We start from the raw sequence: 25,745 nt of genomic DNA, 5'->3' as shown, positions 1-25,745 counted from the left end.
CAGGCAGTAAATGACAAACCAACTCCAAAGCACTGCACCTAGTAAAAATTTAATATAATAAAACAAATTGAAAACGGCAATATTATTTTAACCATTCACAATTAAAGTGGAAAAATTATAAGGCAGCCATTCATGGAATGATTTTGTGTACAAATGGTTTGGAAAAAAGACATTAAAATTACAGTTCCATACATGGAGAAACATGTAAGGTAAACAGCAATGACCACAAAATGTTTTTCCCTGGAAAGCCAAGGCTGCTAAGAGATATAACAGTAAAGAAAACAAATATTTTAAAAGAAGTTTGATGTGACCAGGAATCTGAAATTTGTGGTAAAGAATCCAATATTCATCATAAACTCTCTCACCATACTGCAATCACTCCTCCTCCTTCCATCCTCAATAGAATACAAGTACACATTCCTTCTCTATTTCCCAAGGGCCAGCACAGAACAGGAAGGGAGCAGCAAGAGCATTTATTCCACAACATCTCTCTCTTTTCTGCAATCAGCTGATACCACATGGACACACCTGCTACTGTCAAAAGCTCCTTGAAGGCTCTGAATGTTCCTGAATAAACACAGTGATTTTCCTGGGCCTCTTGGGTAAGATTAGCCTTTTATATAATCCACCTGGAAATAGTTCTTTGGAGTCAGGAGTGGGTTTCTGTGTTTAACACCCAGCCATCTGACAAGCCAAAACAACCAAAAAATTCTGTCTTGGCGCAACAGCTCTGCCATCCTTACTTAAATTAATGTCAGTGCAGCTTCTGCTTCTGCCATTGAGTGCTGAAAAAGAAATATTTCCCTTCTTTATATAAGGAACAATAAAAGCATTAGAACAGTAGGGGAAGTACCTGAAGACATGAGGATCAACAGTAACAGCTTTAGTCCAATTCCTATTGCCAATTAGGAAATCATTAACTGAAAAGAAACAGGTGATGAGAATATTATGGATTTCCTAGAAGGACTTACAGAAGGAAAGTGGGACATGGCTGGCACTTGGTTTAAGCATTTACCTGCTAGACCTACTGCCACCTACCTCACAGAAGAAAAAACAGGCAGAGAGGCTATTACAAAGAGAGTAAGAGGAATTTGTTTGCACCAAGGTCTCCAAAGGAGTAGAAAATGATACCAGATGGCCTTGACTACATGCAATGCTTGGATTACTGTGACAGATGGGGAGATAGGTAGAAAAAGAGGGCTATAATAAAATGGGCCATTTAATTTAACTTATTAAAATACTCTGCGTCGAGAAAATAATCCTCAGTTTGGTACTAAAAATTTGGAAAGGATTGATAATATAAAATTTTACATTTTCCATATCAACATAACCAAAAGCTTCTCCAGTCACTGCGGTTTCAATTACAGAATTGAAAATAATAATTCAGTGATAACAGACAGCCAAAACAACATGCGGTTGCTAATTCTAAATAGATAGAAGAAAAAAACAAAAATCACGGAAGTCTTCTGTCACTTAACCAAATGCTGAAATGTATGGTTTTAGAATTTCAGTGCCAATTTTGAGTTGCCAATGTTTCCATTCAAATTCCTTCACCTGCTGCTGTAACTTGGCCCCTATACTTCATGAATCATTAAACTGAGCACTACTATTTCTGATGGCTGCCCCAGAAACTGGAAACATGATGTGAAGGACAGGAAAGTGGAAAGATGACAAGACCCCTCAGCAGGGGCACCTGTGAGTAATACGCCAGAGGTTATGTCAGCAGTGAAAAGCCGGCTGCCACACCCTCACCAATACACACTGATCCATGTAAAAAGGTCCTATCCGCACGTTTCAGCCCGGGAACAAAAGGCATGGAGCGGGAAGCCTCTGTCAACCACTGCTATTGTTACACACAAAGTGAGGCTGTAGAGAAGGGGAATTCGGGCAGGGTGTCAACTCCCAGGGTGGGGTGCACATGCAAGTGACAGGGCAGAGGTTCAAGAATAAAAACTTACTGCTTTATGAAATGCAAACACTAGTGCTGCACTAAGCTATCTCCTGCTCTTGAAAACCCTCCAGCTTTAGGAAATGGTTATGTGGAAAGATTAAACATGGTAAAATAGTGAGATTATTAAGGAAGAAGGTAATTAGGGGGAATCAGGAAGAACAGAACTCTGGAGTAAACATCCTTGTGTATCATTTGCATGTGTTAGGAACCTGTCCTGCTGAACTTTTTAAACCAGTAACTTACCAGCTGCATTACATATGTTGTAAAAATCCCAAAACCAAAACAGACAAAAAAACATGAAAAACACACAGAAGAGGATCCCATCCAAATCACTAATTTTGCAGAGGCTTTTCAGAGCACAACATTGAAAGTCTAATAGAAAAAAAAAAATGCTTGTTTAGGCCTGAAGCACTAATTCTATCTGAAAATACTGTCTTATGGGAAAACATGACTTCTAATAATTTTGCACTGACCTTACATAGTAAAACACACAAATGAACAAGCACTCCTGGGAATCAATACTAGGTTCAATCCTGGGATACATCAGTACTGTTACAGAGCCAACAGACAAAGCCATCACTAGTCCAAGAGCCAGGCCATACCCATTACTCTCTGAACTAAAAGACAAACAGGACAACAACAAAAATGTAAAGAAGTTATGAGGCACAATGGGCTCTGCAGTTTAAGTAATAAATGGCAAGACAGTCACAGTCATTCATATGGAAACAAGAAGCACTTCAGTTAAGAAGATATTTCTTCAAGATCCTTTTTTAAAAAAACAAGGAAAAGAAAAAAGAAAAATAGATTTGGCAATGTTATCTTCAAAAAGTGCAGACAAAGTATAGCTTAAAAGGGGACCAGCATTAAAAAGTTTTCCCCTAAAGAAAGAATTTTATGCTGATTCTGTGCATGTCAAGCATTCCTGACTTTTCAATGCACATTAGAGTATAACATGTTTTGCATAAGGGAAATGGTGCCTGGTAAGACAAAGCTGTGCCTTGAAAATGGAGGGATCTTGTACCACTCCTCTGTTGTGAGAGACATCAGCAACTGGCAGAAACTGCTCCAGCAGATTCACCAAAACTAATGCTTATGAGTAGGAGGCAAATGAACAATTCCCAAAGGAAAAGCAAAATGTCTAACAGGTCCACTGGGAACCCAGCAGATTAGTTTTTGGTGGGTTTGAGTTTTTGTTGTTCAGAAATCCTTTAGAAACACTTTGTATTCTATCTGCAGCATAAATATTTAACTAAACATCTTGTTTTGTTAGCCGTAATACCTTTATTTCGTGAAAAACCCACACAGCCCCCCACGGATTTCAGCAGTTCAGGTTTTTGAAAATGAGCTAGTAAAGTTCTCTGGTCCCTCAACAGCTGTCTCCATCAGATTTCCACCCATCACAGCCCAGAACAGCTCTATTTCAAAGGGCACTATGGGTATCTCTCTCAACAGAAGCATTAGTGTATCCCAGTAGCCTATATAATTCCTGCTGATATTTTCGGTGCTTAACACTTGACTGACTTGGCAGAAGACTATCTCTCAAGAAACAGTGCCTTTTAGAATTTATTAGCAATTGAATAAAAATCAAAACACTATTCTTCTTGCTTCTGTCCTTTGTCTTAAACGATGGAATAGTGCAAATGAGTTTTGCAGTGTTTCTTAACCAGCTGATTTCTTCCTCTAATCCTACACATTGTCTACATAGTTTCTTTCCTATCAAGTGACACCTCTGTGACAGCAGCAGTGTTATACAGAGCTCCCAGTGCAGCCCATTTCTGCAATACAGTTAGTGACAAGCATCACAAGGGCCAGTCCCAATGCCAGGACAACGCAGAACCGACAGGGGAGAGCCCCCTTCTTCATTAGTGAGACTTGAACCTCTCACAACGCAGCCATCCTTGGGTTTTGCTCTCAGCTGTGAAAGCTGAACTGCAGGATACTTTGGTGATTGCAATTTTGTGAGGAGTCGCTATGTTCTTCCCTGCTCACCTTTCTTAAACTTCAAGTTCCATCCTCCCTGAGAATAGGGCCAGAAGTAACAATTAAATTAGCAAATGTCTTCAGAAAAGAAAATTATATAGAATTTGCGTCCGGCTGCCAAAGTACATTTTGCTACACTAAAAACTTTCCCAGTATTCCTCATTTTGCAATCAAGATTCCCTCTGAACTCCATAAAGTGGATGGGATGAATGATGGGGAAAAGAATGATAAAGGGAGCAGCAGACATTTACTGCTCATGTCTTATCAAAGGAGGAGAACATTGAAATTTGAGCGTTTAGTGATGGTGTCCAATGGACAAAACTAGAGGAATAAGGCATCCTAATACTAGGGCTGCCACCTCCAGACGACTGAGTCCTTTTCCTCCAGTTGATTCAGGTTTGTGGCTATGAGCAATTCCTCCTACTTCTGGGAGAACATGAACTGTGGCAACATAAAGGAAAGTCCCAGCAGAAAACAGCATAGCAACTCCAGTGGCATTGACTTCTGAAAGGGCTTCTTTGCTGCTCTGAAACACAAAGAGCAGAAAAAGTGAGAATAAGCAGAAGTTCTTCAATCAGTAATAAAAAAAATAGAAATCTCCCAGTATCCAGGAACAGTAGGTTCTCTGTCAAGTCTTGTCTCACAATGACAATGGTTTAGTGTGATTTTTTTTTTGTGTCTTGCACCTTACTTGTAGTAACTGGCACCCTGAAGTTCTGGGGGAGCAGAAAGACACCCCTCCTGCTAGTTACTTCACTTTGGACTTACAAAAGAAAAAACCCTTACAAAAGAACCCTTAGAAAATGAAGAAAGTCACAGTCTGCATCTTGTTCAATCAGCTCACAGCGAATATAGCAAACAGGTTTTGAAAAAAAGAAAATTCATATTGCAAAGCCACAGATTTTAGGGAAGATCCTCAAGGTTGACTTTTTCCTCCCTTTTTCTAAACAAGGGGTTCAAATAAGATGTTAGACTTTAAATATCTTCTCTACTGCTCTTGGGAACCAAGTCCCAGAACATCACTCATTAAATATTTCATTTGTATGTAGAATTAAACATCCAAAACATTTCCAGCAGTTCCATGTGAACTTCATGAAGAAATGCATCTTCTGCATAACAGGATTAATATATGCTACAGATCAGTAAATGCAATGAAATGCAAACCCACACATATCAGATTCAAATGCTTCTTCAATGTTTTCCAACTCAGGTGTAATCTTAACTCTTGTGTTTACTCCCAGGTCATTTTTCCAAACAGAAAGATACAAAACCATTGTGACAGCCCTGATGCCTTATCAATTCTCTGTTCTTTATGAAGGGCAAAATGTAAACCCAACCCTTGATGAGGACACTTCAAAACAGTGCTCAAAGAGAATTCTCTTTTCTGTTTACAGACCCAACCTTTTTTTCTGCTGTCTTTTGCACTGTAATGTCAAATATAAATCCTATCCAGCAAGTAAAGGATTAGCCCAGATGATTTATTTAATCTTTCCTCTCATGCCTTGAGTTTCATGAGATCACGTTTTATCCTTTACAACACGCCACACCACGCATGTCACCAGCAGGACACACCACAGCTCAGAAATACAGGAGCATCCCAGGATATGCTATGAGAAGCAGAAACATTTAATTTGGACAGAGGTGATAAACTCATGTGCAGTGTCACTTCACAGGCCATTTGTTGTACAGACCAAAGACACACATGGAGTAAGGCACAAAGACTGTTCTAGCTGAGGACACAACTTCTGACACAGACTTTGAATGTAGAGGACCACTTCTGGGATGGTGGAGGAAGCTAGAGGAGATTACTTCCTACCTACATACTAAAAGAAGAATGCATGCAACAATGCTGAAAATCACTTACTTAAATAGGCATCACATAAAACCTGCTATATGACTAAATTGTTCTCAGCAGGGAGCAGCAGAAAGGATAAAAACCAGAAATCAGACTATAAAAAAAAACTACATCAAACTCTATAAAGGACTTATGTCACTGATTCGCATATGAAATGCATGAATTATTATTTGGTTTCTGCATTCATACTGCCACCTTTTCATCAACTTTTCTTACATCTTCATTCTGCTGAATATCTCCAGCAGTTTGGAATTGTGTAATATGAAACTCATATCACAGTCCTTTCCCCAGACTTCACCACGAAGCAAGATTTTGGGCAGAACAAAGCCATGGACTTACCTTGCTTAGTCCTAAGTATGTCACCATTGACAGAACAGGTGCTGCTAATGCAAAGACCAGCAAGTGTTTTCTGATTCGATTCCGTTCTAGCCCAGCGTGCATCAGGAAGGAAACCAGGCCAAAGGCAGCTGGTGCCTGCAAAAAACAACATTCACTGCTAACACAATACCTTCTAAAGCCCCCTGAAAAATGAGAAAAGCTTGAAATAGGACTTATTATATCGAAATGGACTGAATTGGAAGACATTCAGGGCGGGCACTAGCATGCTGCAGCTAACCCAAATTAGGAGCATTCTGCAGACTGCCCCACCTTAATAACCAAACCTAATGGAAACTCATGTTCTGGCTCTCAGAAAACATGTACTTGTGTAGCCATTATTTACTTGTGAATATTCATTCTGACTAGAGTCATTGCTATAACTCCTAAGACTCCATCAACTTAGGTAATTTCATTTTCCATCCTGTTACTATCACGCATCCTTAGATAGACAGTTTTTTCATCTGCAGTAGGAAAATTCTACAATTAACATGGGGAGGGAAACAATTGCCCAAAGATAGGTAAGAGTCAACCTGCATGTTAACAAAGACTTGAGTTCTTTTGATTAGTTCATTCCTGTTTTCACCAGGAACCAAACAAACACTTTCTTCTCCCTCTGCTGGCATCCAGTTTCTTATCCAAAAGGCATAGATGCCCCACTATTCACAGAATTTACTATACTTTTGCTTGTATAAAAACAAAAGAAATCCACCCTGACATTTCCGAGGCAAGACATAAAACTAAAATACCTTAAGCATTTTTATACACAGAATCTTCTTTTTTTTTTTTAATAGAAGGAAATCATGAGTAAAAAAAATATGAGAAAGACAAAAGAATCAGACAGGATCAGAAGAACAGAAAAAAGACACCAGAGAATAAATAAGTTTCTCTTCTATTACCAAATATTCACAGGAGAAATTTTTCTCCTCTAAAATTGTACCATTAAAGAAGTCAGTTAAGAACATTAAGAATAACAACAGCAAGTTTCACCTGGCAATAGCCGTAAGTTAAGCTCCAAGATGAGACAGTGACATTGCCACCCTCAAAGTTATGTAAACCACAGTTACTTGTACGAACATTGAAGAAAAGACACGATAGATATGCATTTCCTACCATTTTGAACATGTAATTATGTATGATTTCTGATATGAATTTGACTAACCACTGCAATCTGTGCATGTGCTACCATAAGGCAAATTTCATCTGCACAGGTATGTTTAGAGCCTACATATCCAATAGGTTCACATTCACACAAGTATTTAGCAAAGACCTCTCCATCTTCAAGATCCACTCTTTGCTTGTTACCATCAGCAAAACATTTGTTTTCCTACAAAAATGGTATATGAGTAATGTCGAAGCTACTACAACAGAGGTAACGAGAAGTTAATTGTTGTAATTTAGTACTCTGATATCCAGTGGTTTCACAAGACTAACCCTTTAAACACTAAAACCCTTCACAAAAAATATTCTGCCCCATTTCTGATGAACATCACAGAACCAAGACTGTTGTAATCAGCATGAAACTGCTTTTCCTCCAAATGCACTAGCATATATTTCTGTGCCTCACCCTTTAGAGCTTCTCGGAATGTGCCTCTTACTGCAATAACAACCTTGGGTTTTTTGTTTGTTAAACAAACACTACCATACCAGCTTCAGAAGAAGTCAGTGTAAAGCTGACACATTTCTTCATGAGCTACTCTTCCTCCTCTACTTTTGGGAGACTTTTCCCAACCTCTGCAATCAAGGCAGGCAGTAGGCAGTCAGAACTCTCTCTCACTTGCACCCCACTCAGACTTAGCATCAATCATGTGCTCTTCTGTCATACCTCATACCCGTGATTTTTGGTCCTTGACACTGTACTAACCTCTCCATTGCAAAGGCATTAAACACTTCTGTATTACATCACTAATGAAACTGTAGATCTTTAGCAATTCCTGTGAGTGTTAACAGTCTTTTGAAGAACAAGTAAGATTTTTTTGATGATAACTCACCTTGTGCAACATGATCGCAACAAACACTATCAACTGGACACTAGTCTGAGAAGTAGAAGCTGCTGCACCCAATGCAACACCATCAGCTGAAAAAGGAGTGCAGATTCACAGATTATTCTTCTACATGAGCTTCCCCTTCCCCTCAAAGGCTGACAGTAGAAAACATGTTGATTTAAGAAGCTCTATTACTGAAAATTGCCATTAACAATAGCAGCCCAACAGAGGATTCACTTGCCTTTGTTTGTTAAGCCATAACATTTCAGAATATCAGAAAACCCTCAACAAGAACTGTCTCATATTTCCCAAGACTATAAAAACCATAATGGGAATCTACTCTGTATTGACACATTCCTTCAAATTAGAACAAGTAACAAGTTTAGTTGTTTTAGTTTTCTATACTAGAAGATATTTCCCCTCTAATTAAAAACTCTGGTTTAGATACTAAGTATTGCAAGAATTTTAATTATTACCCTTTAAATGATTTTTCAAATATAAATACTATTGTAAATATTTTTTATCACTTACAAGAAATACACTGTCTAAATAAAATAAAAAATGGATACTATAGCACTCCTTAATATATACACACTTTTTTGGTGAAGAAGTATCTTTTTGATTAACATCTTCAGACTTATCTAGACAACAACCTTCAGCAGGACATGAAAGAGCACCATATTTATTTTATACATATATAGTGAAAAATCACAATGTGAACATGGCTTGACTGTAACACACACGTAACAGTGAATCCTTGCAAATCAGCCTAAATGTGTTTCAGTCAAGTCTTTGTGCTCCACCTTATAAAGTCCTTTTTTTTCCTACAAGGTACTATTGTTTTAAATTAGTATTTTTTTTAAAAACCATCAACCAACAAGCAAATCCAAAGATGTTTCATACAACTTATCAAATCTATTAGCGTGTATTGAAATTTAGCAGCTAAAGGAGTCAGTAAAAGAACTGAAGAGGCAGAGAGTGAGCATCACACAGCCTTTCAGATGGAAAAAACAAAAGAGTAAAGAGTAAAAGAGAAAATTCTGCACCCAATAAAACTTCATGAACCATCTGAGCTCCTAGTTAATTCTGGGAAAGATCCTTAGTTCTCCCTGCTTTTTTTTTTTCTTTCTTTCTTTTATAAAAAGCCATCTCCAAAAGCAAAACCCAAATGTCTCCATCATACATAAAGATGACCCACACACCAATACATACACTTGTCAAGCACTAATACTAGGTCCCACATTACCTGCAGCATGGACTACTAGTCCCAGTGTTGTGGTGATTTTGGAGTTGCCTGATCTTGCAGTTTCTGGATCTGAAACAGTAATGAGAACAGTTATGATAAAGAGATTAAATGAATAAATTATGCTAGAAAAAAATATTGTAAGTATCACTGTACCTATCTCCCCCAGCTGCTTAGGCAGTTGTATTCAAGACTACCAGCTACTGTATTTCTGCATTAGATTTACTGCAAAGTAGTTTGACACTTAACACCTTCAAGTCACCTGAAGTTCTGCTAACAAACAAGTGGCAGACTCATGGACAATTGTTTGCAATTTGCAGAAGCAGATGTTTTTCTTAACCTCCTAAAATGAAATGTTAAAGGTCTGTGCCACCAAGAAAAACAAAAGCTATTTTTGGATCCCAAGAATTTAGAGCTGCTTCAAGAGTCAGGATGATTTTTCCCCACACAGCTCAAGGTTTGTAGTTTCCTTCAGGTGACAGTCTGGGTCAGTTTTTGTTGCAGTGATTCCCTGGCAGTTCCTAGTAAACAATATAGTCTACTTGTCACAGCACCAGTTGCAAAGATTTTCCTTTGATGTTCTACACCACAAAGGAGAAATGCAGCCAGAGCTGTTTGAGATCCACTGTTTTGACCAGAATTACCTGACATTTGCAGGTTAGCTCATTATGCAGCACAACAGGACAACATCAATATCCACCACTACCCAATCAGTGGTGAAACCATTACAAAGAATCACTGCAGGGTGGGTAAGCCCTACAAAGTGTAGAAACGTCTTATTATTCAGCTGTTTAATTTCAGACAGTTTGAACAGCCATGACTGAATTATCCCAGTGGTCTGTAAAACAGCTGTAAGCACACCTACAGTAAGTCTGCAGTGATGCCAAAACAGAAATTCCAGTCCTTTTCTTTCCTCCTGCCTTGCCCTTCACCGCCCAAGTCTCTCTTCATACCCAGGCACACATGTAGTTTCCCAATGAGTCAGATCTAAACTAATGCATCCTCTTTGGTCACCTTCTGAATGAAGGGGAAACCATGTGAGTAATTTATTGCATAAGCTGCACTTGCATGACAGCAATGGTGTACTCATGTCAAATGGGAGGAGATACAAAAAAACATTTCCTTTACAATTGTTTTGGATTGACTATTACTAAAAACAAAGAATCACATTTCACTTCAAACCTTCATTTTGGCTTACTGAATTTTTCTAGTTTAGACAAAGTAACATCCAGTCACTTGGTACACAAACTACAAGACATTGATTGGTTCAAGAGAAAAGTGTTTTTCTTCAGTCACTTTAAAAAGCATTACAAAAACACTGCTACATCTCCTGTGACAGGCAGAGGCTAGATAAAACTTCATATTCTACTTTATAGGGTGTATCTCTAACACAGATCACAGTCTTCTCCTGGTATTTGCTATGATCAGAGACACAGAAAAGGGTCATAACCATACAAACCAAGAATCCTTTGGGAAATTGCTCACCTGTATGTCCCTGCCACCCTCATTGCCAGTGTTTCTTTAGAACAGCTCTGCAAATCAGCTACCCATGGCTGTGGCTCCATTTACACTTCTTCAGGAGTACACAACTGACATAGTCCCTGCACTGGCCTTTCATCTGTCCCACCACAGTATCCCCATACAAACAAGCTGCACTGTGAACTGACAAGAATCCAGCCAAAACATGTCCCCCTGCCTTTGTATGTGCTTCACTTTTCCTTTAAGATCAATTCCTTATTTTTTCAGGGCCAAATTCCAGCATCAGAGGACATTGTGTGGAAAAAAATGAGCAGCCAAAGGCAATAAAATATTTTTTCAAACAACAGAACACCTTTGGTGCATTTCAAGCTACACTCTGAGCATGAAGTCACAGGCAGGAAACAAAGGCAACTGTAGGCATTTTTAGAGTCTTGCACAAAGCTCACAAATCTTTACATAAAGCCCGAAGTATTTTGAAGTATGTGAGGCTCTAGACTAGTGTGGGAGGTCCAGCTATGCAGTTAAAGTACCAGAGCTTAATTCTAATCATTCCTGCCATCTTGCTTAAGATAACTTGCTGTTCTTTGCACATTTTACCTACATATATGACAATTAAGTAAGAAAAAAACCAAACAAATATAAGACTAACCTGAAGTTTTTTGAAAAGCCAAAGAAATGCCCTATGGGTGATACTGTAAAACAGACAGTAACTCAAGTGTCAAGTCACCCTCCACCCCCACAGCACATGTGCTCATACATGTTATTGAGGCAAGCTCTCAAATTATGGTGAATTCTAAGATAGATTTCCAGCATAAACATTTCACATGGACCTTGGTTTATGTTTTATGTTTTTAAAGTACCTACTGAAACTCTGGACATGACTGGACAAATTACATCCTGGTAGCATTAGGAAAAAAAAAATAAAAAAATTGCAACTTGTTAATTAAGACTAATTAGCAAGCCTCTGGACAAATTACATCCTGGTAGCATTAGGAAAAAAAAAAAAAAAAAATTTGCAACTTGTTATTTAAGACTAATTAGCAAGCCGTATTGAAGTGAATCTTTACTTACCATCTGTAGAGTGCACATGAGAGCTGCCTATCTGATCCACCAACAGCATGAAGACAAAGCCGAGAACAAGGGACACGCCGATGTAGGCGTGCAAGCGGGAATGGTCGTGGCCATGCTCGTGCACCGCTGGGATCTTCGCTACCTTCTCAGACTCCATCACGTGCTGCATCTCGCTCGCTGGGTGATGCTTTCCTGTCACAGGCAAGCAAACAGATCAGGAGACTAAACATGACATAGTCACTTCTTTCCTCCTCTGCCAAAAGCCTCCCTCACACTTTCCTGGACAATACACAGAAGTCCTTGGTTATGGTCTTTCTTAGACAATTTTCTTAGCAAAACCTGGTTGGTTTCTCCTCATACATCTTCAGCATGGAAAAGCAAAGAAAGCATTAATATGTTATAAACCAGCTTGCATTTTAAATACAAATTAATTCACAAAAATTGCCGTGTAATTCCTTTTTTAACTCAAGTTGCCTATTTTGTCCATATTCAGAGATACTGTCAAGCAGTTACTTCATTACCTTCATTTACAGGATGAGGAGATAAAATAGATTCCATCCACTAAAAGATTTAATATCATCTTTAAGAAGATTAACTGATGCTGAGATATAAACAAGCTAGTATTGATACACCCCATTGATACAGACTACAACAATAGCTAAGTCAGGCACACTGACCTACAGATGTCTGTACTGTCCCAGAAACCCAAAGTCCAAGCACTGGGGATGAATGATGCGTGGTTTCCTCTTCCTACACGAGCTATTAAAGCTTGTCTGTAGGAATGTGCCTTTTATTGACAGAGCAGCAAAACTATCTTTTGGGTTTTTTTAAAAAAGGAAAGAAGCCCAAAAGTTTCTCTTATTGATTAGGTAAAAAGCTACTTCATAGGACCTTAGAAACTTCACTTTAAACTTAAGGGTAGCTAAGAGCTAAAAAGTCCTGCTTGGGCAATTTACTAGAAAGGGATGTAAACAAAGAAACTAATTGCTTTTGTGAAGTGTTTTACCAGGAGCAAGATCTCTTGCACCTGGCTCAGTTTTTTCTGTTTGTTATTTTGCCTTTTATTAAACCTTTTTGTTTCCAACACTGCAGCAGAAGCCATCCTGCTTATTTTCATGCCTCCAAAAGTAGCTATCTTAAGTGTATTATATTCCTCCAAAAGCTTATTAGACAGCTCAAAAAGAATAATATAATACTTGCCCATGTTTTTTTCATTTTTAGCTCTTTTGGATGGCAACTACTCTTCAGAAGTTTTAAAAGCTTATACCAAGAACTTAACTGACTCTAGCAAGTCATTGTCTTGCTGGAATATTCATACATCCTCTTGGATGAGACAAGTGTATGTTCATCTCACTATACAAAATGTCACAATGCCATTACTACAGTCAAAGCACATCAGAATAAGCTTGGTAGCAAAGATTTCACACAGATCTTTGCTGAACAAGATTGATCAATAAAACTACTTTGGACCACACAAGATCTTTGCCATCTATATTATGAAGTTGACTTTGCTTCAGATCATTTCAAGCCGTAAAACTGTATAACTCAGGGCAATCTTTCTGACAGGGATTATACAGTTTCAGCAGCTAAAATAAAGGACTGAAGCCAGCAAAGGAATTTTATTTGCTGGTAGCACCCAAACCAAGGCTTCACTACACAGGTTTATAATCAAAGAATAAACCAAGTCATGATATGCTATTTGCTCTCAGCCCACAAGGTTGAAAATCAGAAGTTATTTATTCCATGGGCTGCTTACCCATAGGTAAATACAGAAGTAACATTAAATAAATTCTGTATCAATGGAAAACACTAAAATGCTTGCTAGCAAGCAACCAGTCAGAGTTAAGCTACACCTGAAAGAGGGAAAGCAAAGATTTCTGTTTTTGTTTTTCCACTTATATGAATATACCTCAATGTTCCTCTTCTTCTAGGTTTAATTATGTAAATAGGTGAACTTGAAAAAAAAGAGAAAGCTGTTCTCACAGTCTTAAGTTTAACTTTGAATATCTTACTTTTCTAGGAAAAATATTAGAAATAATTTTTGTAGTTAAATCTGTAATACCCATTAATTCTGTCCCTTAGCAATATAAAAAAAATTCAGATAGACTGTTGTTAGACACAATACTGTGAGTTAGACATCGAGTCTGAAGCCATTCACAAGCTCTTTTTTTTTGTCCTAGGTAAATACTTCTGCTATTACTACTGCAGTACTGTGAAGTGTCTTTTTGCCACACACTACACAAAGGTGCAGCCCATACAGCTCTACACAGCAAGCTGTCGAGTCATACATAAACAGTATGCCCCATTTGGTGAAAAAGTGTTAAAATCCGCAAATATTCACAGCAATTGTATTCATTGCTAGCTGTTCCATTACAAGAGAAAATCAGTCTACCCAGAATTAAAACTAAATGGAGAGCAAACCCACTACAGCTCATTAGAGACATCTGACATCAGAGTGCACAAATTATAGTACAGTAAAAAGGCATAATCACAGCTTCTTTCACTTCTTGATAAAGGATGATTTTATGTATTACCTTCTATTTATTCTAAATCTAAGCAGAACAACATAACTTTAGTGGAAACTAAAACAGTATACATTAAAGCATATTACTAAAATGAAATTTAGAAGTTTAGAAACAAAACCCAGTACTACAGGAAAAGCAAAGGACTACAGTTGCCTTTCAATCCCAGATTAGCAACAACAGCACACCAGATGTTTGCAAGGTTCTCTACAGCCTCAACTTTACAGTGCTTTCCCCTGCAATCAGTAAGCCATTGCTGTTTACCTTCAGAGTTTTGATTCTGAGTGTACTGGAAAAATCTCATACATGCAATGGTCATCTAATAGCACAAGTCTGCAAGCAAAAGCAAAATTTGAAGTGCACTCCAAACAGAGGTGATGAGCCCTGGCTATTCGAAACAATGTCATAACCTCAGTTTGAGGTCTGTTAAGGCTTTTGGCTGTAAGACATGCTCCACACAAACATCCCTGCAAGACACAACCTCTGCTCACTTTGAGCTCTTCATTAGAGATGATGAGGTGATTACAACAATGACAGCAGACTAAAACTGGATGCTTGAACACAGAGATTTAGATGTGTAATGTACACCACTACCCAAGAAGAAACGCCTGTTTAGAAGTTTAGAAACCTGTTACTCTGTAAATTAGCCATAACTATGTGGCTATATAACCATAATATATAACCATAATTTTCAGCTACGTACATTAATTCCAAGAAGTTTTTCAGCTTCAGAAGAAATTCTTATTAGGGCAGGGACATAGATTTGTAAAACACCTCCTGCAATTGCTTTAATGAGAAGCAGTCTACACTACAAAGAGAAGCAGCCAATACTCCATAATTTCATTCTCTGCCAAAGGCACCCTTATACTCCCTTTGAAGTTGCAGTGGAAGCTAAACTCTCCCCAGAATAAGAAACACTACAGATGACCTGTCATAAAAGGCTGTTATTCCATGAACAGTATAGTATCCAGACACACAGAACACCACAGTATCCAGACCCACAAATGACTGGATAACTCAGCAAGAGTCATCAATCTGCAGTCTGATCATATCCCTCATATCATATCATATCATGCCTATGGTAGTTTTGCATTTCTATGCCTGCTTTGTGTCATGCTGCTGTGAAGCTCTTCCATCAATCTCTTCTTAAAAATTCCAAAAAGAAGCCTCAGTATATCATAACACACTACAATCTAATTTATCTTGAATGAGGCCATTTGGTTCTTACCCTCCAAAATGTCTTCATAAAGTGCATGTACTCCTTCTGGCACAATGACAGCCAAGGCAGTTCCACACAGGAGCCCAGCACCCAGAACAGTCACCAACTTCAATCTCTCCTGCAATTAAGTACAAAACAAGTATCACCTTTAAGAAAACAAATATCACCTTTACGAATGAAAATGCTTTCTTTACTTTCTTTTATTAACAGAGGTTGGGGAAGGGGGTTACTTGTTATATAAACATTGAGAATCTGCAATTAAACCTTAACAACAATATATAAACCTAATGTTTTTATAGTAAAGAATAATAGTTTTATTCATATTTTTGGAATAATTTCTATAACAAAAATAAAAACCACACATAGTTTTTCAATACTTGCTACTATTAGAGTTATCTTCCTAGTTATATTCTAGTTTGGGGCAGAAAGATTAGCTATGTCTTCCTCCTAAACGAATTACATTCGGTTTCACCAATAAATTCATCCTTCTGACTATGCACACAGGCTAAAGTCAAAGCCACATACTAAAATCCAATTACATAAACATAAAATAGGGTCTAAAATATGACAGTTGGCAGAGGCCATTACTCAACTCCTGTAAGAACCCCTATCATATGACATGCAGCAACCATGGGCGTTTAGATCCTCCTAAAAACTGTGCAGCACACATTCAGTGGCAGAATCATCATCATCTTCCATGTTCAATGAGAAGTCTGAGCACTACCAAAACACTAATGTTAACTACCGAGGACCTAGAGACAGAGATCAGCATTTGAATAGCAGGAAACCACTTGTTGCATATCATTATTATGCCATCCACTCTCCTTCATACACCGTAACCACAAAAACTGTTCAGTCTCACTGAAATGTGCAGCACTTGCACAGAAGAAGCAGGAGGCACTAGGAGAAGCACAACCAGCTTCCTGAAAGCAAGCCCAATGTAACCATAAGGGAACAACTGCAGCACTACTGGAGAAAACTCCAACAGCAATGCAAGAGACTCAGACTCAACTCAGTAATACGCAAGAGATGAAAACAAGTGTAAAGTTCCCACAAACATGCACTGTATACTTGCACATACAATAATTACACTTGGTAAATTGTCATATGGTGGCAATCTACACAAGAAAATAAACTGTCAACATCTGCTGTTCATAAAGTAATTCTGCAAAAATATAGTAACATACAAGGAAAAAATAATTATTTTTATCTGCAACACTGCAGTATTTTTTGCACACACACATAAACACAGAGGAAAGTGTCAGAAGTAATACTGATTTATTACAACTGCAAATACATAGTATAGCTCGCCTTCACTTGGGCACCTGTGAATTTTAAAGATCATTGAAAGAACAAGTTCTTGCTTCAAGGTAAGTCTCCATCTCCTTTTCAGTACAAAATAGCTAGGTGTAGTGAAGACAGAAATGTAATAAGAACAGCCTACACAGAGAGGCAAAAGGAATACACTTTTATATGAGAAATCAAACTATTTCTGCTAAATACATTTGCCTGTTAAAAAACAAGCGCAACACAGCAAGCAGCGCTAAAACTCCATGCAGCCCTCTGACTTGATGGGAGACAAAGGCACATTTCTCCTGCAGCACCTTGCTTCCCAAGAGAAATGGGAACCCCTCATAAGAGTGCTCTTACTACCACAGAACAACTAAACTCTCGCTACACCATGCCTCTATAAAAGAGCCATCGTTTAGAAAGAGCAAAACCCCTCGGGTATCGGAGGATATCAGGAAACCTACAGAGACCGTGACAACTGCCACCACCTCAACAACTATTTCTTAGAAGTACACAAAGATGTTTAATCAGGAACCGCTGTACTGTTTGGGAACTCACCCAATCTCTGAAACCCTCCCTCTCCTTTAACAGTACCTTATTTATCCAAGATATTTTTCTGAAAGAATGCCTTGAGTTACATGGGGCAGGAACTTGAAGTTCTATAATAATCAAAGAGCTAGGATTTAATTTTCAACAGTGCAAGCTGTGAGTAAAATTGTGAATCAAAGTTTTTCCGAGAATATTACTGGAATTGTTTTTAAAAGCCTTCATTTGAGTAGCCCACAGGCACGTAAGAGATAATCACTGACTTCAGCCATTTCTTACATAAGCCTCTAAGAACAGCCACGCTTATTCGTGTCCTTACACTACGTGCCGAGATTTCGCTTCACCTGTAGCAGAGACTCGACTCAAATCTGACAAGTTTAAATGGCCACTCTGAAACAAGCATAATTTTACACGGCAGTTTTGAATGAAAATTAATATTGCACTTATAACTTTTAAAGATAAAGCTTCATCCTTAACAGCGTTGCCGTATTGCAAGGGGACGGCACCAACTCCTGCTGGGAGATCTCCCTGGTTTCTCCTTCAGCAACGAACGAGCAGTTTGTCTTACCTCGGAAAAATTAACTGCCAAGGGTATGATTCCTGCCACATAGCAGGCGATCAACATGGCCAGGGACAGCAGGCAGATGGAGGGGAAGTCATCCATTTCGCCGCTTTCTGTCCGCTCCCTTGAAGTGAAATCCAACAGCAACTTTTCCACCTCTCCCCACCGCACGCCTCAACCCGTGCACACACGGAGCTCCCAGGAGAGGCTTTCAGCCATGTCTCTCTCTCCCGGCGGCAGCGGCCGGCTCGGCCCCCAGCCGGGGGTGCGCGGCCAGCGGCGGGAGTGGCTCGGCCCCCGGCAGGCGGGCCCGGCCCTCACCTGAGGCGGGGGAACTTTCACCCGCACCGTGCTGCTCACAGGGGAGGCGGCAAGGAGGGCTGGGGGAGAGCGAGAACGCGGGCGGCTCCTCACGGCGCGGCAGCCTCAGGCGGGGCCGAGGGCACGGCGGAGAACCGGCGCTGCCAGCGCGCACCCACGGCCGCGGCCCCGGCGGCCAAGTGGCACCTCGGCGCTTCCCCTTCCGGGCCGCGCCCGCCCTGCGCGCTGCCCCACTCCAAGATGGCGGGCGGCGCCTCGGCCCGCGATGGGCAGCGAGCGGCTCCCGCAACAAAGATGGCGGCGGCCCGCGCCCCGCCCCCGCCAGCCTGGCCGTCGGCCCTGCGGGCGCGTGCGCGCGCGGCGCTCTGGCGCGAGCGGCTCTATGGTGGCGGCCGTTGGCGCGGCGGCGCTTCCGGCGGGCGCGGGGGCCTGTGGGGGATCGCCGCGCGCCACTTCTGCCCGGCGGTGCTGAGGGAGCGGAGCCGCCATGGTGAGAACGGGACGGGACGGATCGCCGCGTTCCGCGCACACCGCGCCCGCCAGGGCAGCCTTCCCTTCCCCTCCTCTCCCTGTCCCCCGGGTCACTGCGGGCGGGAAGGCCGCGGCCGGTGGTGCGGGCCCGGGCGGGCGGCTGCACGTTTTGGCGGGGCAGGGCCGGACGGGGCGGGGGCACAAAGGCGGCGGCGGTGCTCGGGGAGCGGCGCGCTGGAGGCTCCCGCCCCTCTCCCCGGCAGCTTCGGCGCCTTCTCAGGGCGCTACTGGAAGCCCAGCGCTCTCCCGCGAGTGTCGCCCGTCGAGCGAGCCGGCCTTAAATGGCTGATTCGCGCTCTCCGTGCTGCTCTCCCTGCTCCTCCCCTCTGCTCGGAGCGGGGAGAGGCGGGAGCTTGCGCTGGTGGGCTCTGGGAATGGCACGCTGAAGCTCAAATGCCTCGCTATCAACGCGGTTTGTTGCGTTGATCTAATAAATGAAGATGTGCTGAAGCAAGTTGTTGCTGTGCAGGGGGAGGACAGCTGCTTGTCGGCTTGCAGCGAAGTTCCTTATCTGCTTGGCTCTTGCTCCAGTGCAGTTGGCTTCGGCCATGATGAGCCCTGTCCCTGTTGGCCAGAATGAAAGGTGGTCCTTAGGCCACTTTTTCTGCCTAGCATGTAGATGTCTGCAGTGTGCTACTGGTTGGTATTTGCATCACTGCACATCTTACCCTTACAATATGTGTTTATCTTCCACTTTTATTGTTTCAGAGCTTTTTTTTCTTTCCACTTTATTGTCAAATACCCGACAATTGGTGGAAGCCTCTTTGGGCAGATGCTGCGTAGCTTTTAAGTCCTTCTGGTTTGGCTCTTGGCACTGCCTTAACCAGTTTTACAGGGTTCTGCATTCAGTAACAGGAGCAATTTCTAAAGCGCTGTCTAGAAATTGGAAATTGGTATAATATAAACCATGTGGTGTCTCATTCTGTGTCCTGCTTCAAAGCAGCCAGTACAACTGTGCTTTTAAGGAAAATGCAAAGAAATTCAACATATGTATGATAATAACTGTCCATATTGGGCTTCTCCAGGTAACTGATGCTAATGCAGAAAGGTTTGTGGATCTTGCCTTGTTTTGGTCATGTCACCAAGGCTCACAGGGCAGGTCATAGTCAGAGGGGACTTCCCTCGGGCTTCTGAACTTGTCATTTTTTTGTACCTACATGGTAGGACAGTACCAGCAATTTTATCAAATCAAACAATTTTTTTTTCCTTTAAAGTAAAATAATATCAAGTTCCCAAATAAATGTTTGAAAAGCATTAATTCTACAATACATGTGATCCAATGGTATTAATTTAAATATTTTTCTGAGCCAGTATCTGATAATAGATATTGTATAATGTCTGAAGTGATAAATGGCTTAAAGTCAGAAGCCCAGATGATTTCTGCTGTGAAGTTCTGAAGGAACTGGCTTACATGTGTGGCTCACTGATTTTTCTATAATCTGATTACTTGGATAATTTCAGAATTCATACATTCATTTATCACTCCTCAGTGACCATCTAATTAAAATGATGGTGCTGGAAAAATTATTTTATGGTAATCTTTGGCAGTTATTTGGACTCCCTGCCAAGACATGCCTGTTCAAGTACAATGCACTTAGGAACAGCCAGATAGCAGCCCCCCCTTGGGAAATTCCCTTCAAATCAATCATCCTCTGGCATACATGAAAGTGGATTTAAATGATCTACTCTCCTTTATATGATTTTTGTTGTTACAGTATGCAGCTCAGAATTCCCCTTTTTTCTGATTAGGAAAAGTCTTGCTGCTTCTTTTTCTCTGTGTAACATTTTCCTGAACTTCTCAGAATCTGCTACTGCTGTGTTGAGACAATTTAAAGAACTGAAAGCTATTCCAAGGATGGGAACACTGTCAGTTATGGGATAAGAATTTGTCCTGTTGTTTGGGTTTTTTTTCCATTACATCCTAACATTTGCCATTTCTATTTTCTGTCACTGCTTTTCATGAGCACTGAATTCGTATCTTCACTGGTTTCCAAAGTATGGGTCAGGATTTTTCTGTCAGCCACTGGTTAATCTAAGCCAAATGATGTCTTACCCTGCAGCTGCCCCTGGGTTGTGTGCTCACCTCGTATATTTGGCACTGAAAATGTAGGACCCAACTAGCAGCACTGGAAACGGCCATTTGCAGCATGCTTGCAAACTTTCTGTGTGTGAAGCCTATTAATTAGATCACAGATTGTGCACACTTTAAAAATCTTGCTTCTTTGCTCAAATTACTTGCTGTAGCCAAGTGAAAAATGTTATGGAAATAATGGAAGCCACAGAGTGTACAAATCATCTAAGCTTTCCCTGCAGAAGAACAAGCTTATGGACTCCAACATTTGGAACAGTTTTCTGTGCCGTAATTACTGTTTAAGTAAACTCATTAAAGTGGGAAAAACCAGTACATCTGTTTTGCAAGAACTAATCTTGAGTGCTAAGTGCGGATTTATTGTATCATTAATGTTCCCTTGAAGTTAAATCAATAACTCAAAATAGCGAACTTAGTTGAAATCTTTCAGGTGAGACTGACAGTGTGGTTAAGTTTGGTCCCCTCATTGCTTTTTAATTGGAGCATTGGAAATTTTACTAACAGACTGCATTTGGAGTAAAATAATTAAATGCACTAATGCCACAGCTCTTATACATTGACTTTATTGCTTTGCTTGTCTGTCTAAATAGAAACTGTTTCTGTGGTATTTTTTTTCAACACAATTGCTGCTTTCCTGGTGATTCTATACATTTTAAAGTTCCATAAGGATTGATAGGACTTGTTGGAAACAAAACTTACTAACACAGCTTATATAAATAGTAAATGCTATGTGGAAAATGCCTGTGTCCTTGATTGCTAGTCTAATATTTTACTATTACACTGCTTTTTACTCCTTCTTTCATATAAATAACCTAATTCAAACAAAAATCATTCAAAGTGTGCAAGTAACCTGTATTTTTGTGTTTGTTGTGTTTTCCAGTCTCACACAATTCTACTTGTCCAGCCTACCAAGAGGCCAGAAGGCAGAACATATGCTGATTATGAGTCGGTGAATGAATGCATGGAAGGTGGGTGGATGCAGGCATGGGAGTTAAAAACTGTTGTTAAATCCTATTTTTGACATATTCACAAACTTAGTAAGAAAATAAGTTGCTCTTCATGTTTTTCAAAGGTAATTCACAAAAACCCTCATGCTTTTAGCTTACTAATGTTCTAGCAAACTAAAACTAGTTATTACTTGTTTCTAAAACTTCCTTTTTCTATTAAATTTCTGGTTTTTATTTAACTAGATGAAACCACATCCAGTTTGAGAGATTAGATGATATTCTTTCTGGGCCCATGCAGCAGACTTGTTGCAATGCATTTCATTGCGAGATCAGCACTTAATTCTCACTCTTCTTTTCTTAGCATTGTAAGGCAAAGATTGCTGCTGGAAATACTACATTAGATAAAGGATTGTGTGCAATTGATACATAACTTGCAGTTTCATGGCACATGTGCCAGAGTAAAGATCCTGCAAAACTTAGATACACATAATGAGCATGAAAAGAAGATTGAAATATTAGAGCTGTAGTTCACTTAACATTAATCTTGCAGGAGGTTTTGTGAGGCAAACAAAAGTATAACCAAGACCATGTAAAGTCTCTGTGCCCATTTTAATATTACATCCTTCTCAAATCTATCTGAATTATTAGTGGACTAGTTTAAATAAATAAAAGTGCTTTAAATGTATATGCAGCTTTGTGCTGTCACTCTTACCTCAGTACCCAGTTTGACTCTTGGATCAATAATGGTCATTCTTATGAGTTCTTCTGTTTCTCGGGTGTTTGTGCAGTAAGAGTATATGTTCTAATTGCTGTCTTAAAATTATTAGGAGTTCCAGATGTCCTTTGGAGCTTACTGCATGGAAAGTTACATATTTGACAGAACTAAAACTTTTTCCCCTGGATGATGAAAGCTTTGCTTTCCATGTATCTTATGTGATTTTATAGTATTATGTTTCAGTGCAAATTGCTAGGAACAAAAGAATTTCAGCTCTAGAAAATTTGGTTGCTTTTACAGTGGTAATTCTAAACTTTTACTTGTGGATCAAGAAAAAGTTTCAGCTCACAGTCTTTTAATATTGCATGGTTAATCCTGTTTCTCTGTAGGAGTCTGTAAAATGTATGAAGAGCATCTGAAGAGAATGAATCCCAACAGTCCATCCATTACATATGATATCAGCCAATTGTTTGACTTCATTGATGACTTGGCAGATCTCAGCTGTCTTGTGTAAGTTCACTTGTACAAGTCCATTTCAGTGACTTAGGAAATCACAAGTCTTCCCTCTAAACTCCTCTGTGTGAGTTTAACATGATGCTGTTTTATGTGGTATTTAGCAGTAACTGTAGTGCAGGAGTATTGCAGCTGCCCTAGCAGGTTGCCCATTCCAATTAAGTGCATAGATACAAGGTACCTCTAAAGAAGGCTTAGAAACTAAGAGTTCCACTTGGGTTTTACTCACATTGAAGCCAACTGAAATCCAACAGTTAATGACAGCTGACTATTTTATTACTACTAGAATCTCTTTAAATTTCCCTTTGTGCTGTTGGTACAGTTCCTCAGGAGCCAGAATGGTTACAGATTTTTTTTTCAGCTGAGGGCAGTACTTGTGGTAGAATAGAAGGCTACAGAAGTGCATTGCAGCCAAAAGTTTGTTTTGATCAAGATACAGCAGGATGAAAGTTTATCTAACAGACTGAAACTAGCCACTTGTTTTAGGAGGTAGCAACTGTTTTCTAGGATAGTCTTGTGCCTTTCTTAATTAGGCTTCTAAAATCAGTGTCATGCCAAATTCTACTTCAGCTTATAGTTTTCCACCAGATGGCACACATAGCACAAGGTGTAACAGACATGTCTTGTTCACGGAAATTTTCTGAAGTACTTGAGGTCTGCTCTGAAAGGCTTTGGGGATGGAGGGTAGAAATCAGTAACTTTTCCTGAAAGTAGCATTTCTCACATTGCACTAGAACTACTGCTGTATGAACATACACTGAAGCTCTTTGTTTGGCCTTGATCCAGTCATGCTGGGGTTAAAATAGTAAGACTTCCTTAGAAACAGCATGCTTAGGGTTTTTTCCTTAGGTAAGAACTATAAATTGTTCTGGAATGAGTTAACTTGGGATTTTTAGTTACCTTCTTACCACTATCCATCTCACCCTTCTTATCTGTCAGAAATAAAAGTATATCAAGATTTAAAGACTGACCAGGACTTCAGTAGTTCTTGAATCATTCACTGAAAGTACCATCTTCATGAACAAAATACTATATAGGAGGACATGAACCTACACAGAACTTCATTCAAACTGCTTTCATTTTTCAGTCTCATTCTGTTGTAATTCAACATGCCCTGAGTAACTGAATTCTCTGGCCCTTGCTAGTGGACTGCTTTTATCAACTATCCTTGAGTAGCAAAGAAAATGCATCTGTGGGTTCTTGTTTTCAGTTTGCTTTTTATGAAGTGTCCTTGTTAGATGTAAGCTTGTCCTCAGTACCAACAGCAAGAATTCTTCGACATCCATCTATGAGTCTGCCTTTGCTCCTGCAAAAATTTGATCTTAAAAATTTTCAAAAAAATTCCACACAGAAGTGTAACACTTGAAAGCTTAAATAAATCCTTGAAGTAATGTTGAAGAAGTGTTTGACTCATTAAGACAGATTGTTTCCTGGTGGAAATACTCTTCTGCAGGCTGAGCTCTAGAATACTAAGATTCTCTACTTGCTGTCTCCCTTAAGTAATTAAATGCATTAATTAAAATGTGAACACAGTGGTCCGGTCACTTGTAGTGCTTGGAGCGTCTCGTTTTGTTTCAGGCTCAGTCTGATCTGCTGGACAACTGTTTTTTAGAGAACAGGATAAATCCGTGTGATAAGTGGCAATGCCCACCTGTGTCTGATCCTGCCTTGTGTACACCACTTTCTACCTCATACACTTGAGGACAATTTTGTGAAGTTCTTCTGGTAGATGTACTACAGAGCAGGCTGACATTTCTTGTTTCCTCTGCAGTTACCGTGCTGATACTCAGACGTACCAACCGTACAACAAAGACTGGATAAAGGAGAAGATCTACGTTCTCCTCCGCAGGCAGGCCCAGCAAGCGAGCAAATAATGGGGGCACCATTGCTACGTGGGTTTGGGGGGTTTGGACAACAGGTGTGTACAGAGTGTAGTGGTGAACGTTTTGTATTATAGTCATCCTGTTGCCATCTTGATAAACTCGTTAGCCAGGACTGATTGTATTTTTAGAGATACAAGGATTTTGTTGGATTGGATTTTTTTTCAGTGTAAATGGAGAAGAAAATGCAGCATCTTCAGCAGAGTTTTGGGGTTTTTTTTCCTCCAGTTTGCTAATGGTCCTACCTTATTTGAACCCCTGGGGCTGTTCACATTGTACTTCACCACATTTGCTGTATGTGCCCCTCTGTGGGTTTTTTACATTCAGTTATGTCCTTGAGATGTCTTAATGGGAAATAAAAATCTACCCTTTAGTTAAACTTGAGTGCTCAATTTTGTGGTTCTTGACAAAAAATACAAATCTTTTTTTCCCTGTTATTCAAAGGATACGACTTGAAAGGTCACGTGGACTGAACCAGTTTTTTCCTGTATTACAGAACAGCTCAAATTCCGGCTTAGTCTTGGTACTGTTTTCCCTGGGCATCTTTTGGGAAACACAGGAACCCTCTTGCACTGCACAGCTGATCTGAATGTATGACATCACAGGCCCCTTGAATTAGTCTGATTACAATTTTCCCCCAAGAAAGGAATAGGCAAAGCAGATTGCTCCCA

General features: G+C 40.0%; 2 protein-coding genes across 2 annotated transcripts; one reads left to right on the top strand and one right to left on the bottom strand.

Annotated features, from left to right (window-relative positions):
- Positions 1-29: 29 nt before the first annotated feature.
- Positions 30-18,585, bottom strand: SLC39A9 (solute carrier family 39 member 9). The gene is made up of 7 exons (XM_041460179.1): positions 18,085-18,585; positions 15,690-15,798; positions 11,940-12,131; positions 9,393-9,461; positions 8,153-8,238; positions 6,126-6,260; positions 30-4,457 (listed from the first exon to the last, which is right to left on the bottom strand). The coding sequence occupies exons 1-7, from the start codon at positions 18,178-18,180 to the stop codon at positions 4,227-4,229; spliced, it is 918 nt and encodes a 305-aa protein (XP_041316113.1). The 5' UTR covers positions 18,181-18,585; the 3' UTR covers positions 30-4,226.
- A 166-nt stretch (positions 18,586-18,751) lies between these two features.
- On the top strand, positions 18,752-25,453 carry ERH (ERH mRNA splicing and mitosis factor). Its single transcript, XM_041460180.1, has 4 exons — positions 18,752-18,889; positions 21,900-21,987; positions 23,071-23,191; positions 24,966-25,453. Exons 1-4 carry the CDS (start codon positions 18,887-18,889, stop codon positions 25,066-25,068), a joined length of 315 nt encoding a protein of 104 aa, XP_041316114.1. The 5' UTR covers positions 18,752-18,886; the 3' UTR covers positions 25,069-25,453.
- The last annotated feature ends 292 nt before the right edge of the window (positions 25,454-25,745 follow it).

This window comes from Pyrgilauda ruficollis, unplaced genomic scaffold (genome assembly GCF_017590135.1).
Source record: "Pyrgilauda ruficollis isolate IOZ18807 unplaced genomic scaffold, ASM1759013v1 scaffold14, whole genome shotgun sequence".
Lineage (NCBI taxonomy): Eukaryota > Metazoa > Chordata > Aves > Passeriformes > Passeridae > Pyrgilauda > Pyrgilauda ruficollis.
Note: the sequence above shows the minus strand (reverse complement) of the source record. Positions and strands in the feature narration are given on the sequence as shown.

What these genes read in the sequence shown, in the direction of transcription:
- ERH (XM_041460180.1), top strand. An exon ending in GGTGAATGAATGCATGGAAG is followed by an intron (nt 21,988 to 23,070) that starts GTGGGTGGATGC and finishes GTTTCTCTGTAG; the next exon opens with GAGTCTGTAAAATGTATGAA. An exon ending in GCAGATCTCAGCTGTCTTGT is followed by an intron (nt 23,192 to 24,965) that starts GTAAGTTCACTT and finishes TTTCCTCTGCAG; the next exon opens with TTACCGTGCTGATACTCAGA.
- SLC39A9 (XM_041460179.1), bottom strand. Translation starts at nt 18,180, where the DNA reads ATGGATGACTTCCCCTCCATCTGCCTGCTGTCCCTGGCCATGTTGATC. An exon ending in TTATGAAGACATTTTGGAGG is followed by an intron (nt 12,132 to 15,689) that starts GTAAGAACCAAA and finishes TGCCTGTGACAG; the next exon opens with GAAAGCATCACCCAGCGAGC. An exon ending in TCATGTGCACTCTACAGATG is followed by an intron (nt 9,462 to 11,939) that starts GTAAGTAAAGAT and finishes TTACTGTTTCAG; the next exon opens with ATCCAGAAACTGCAAGATCA.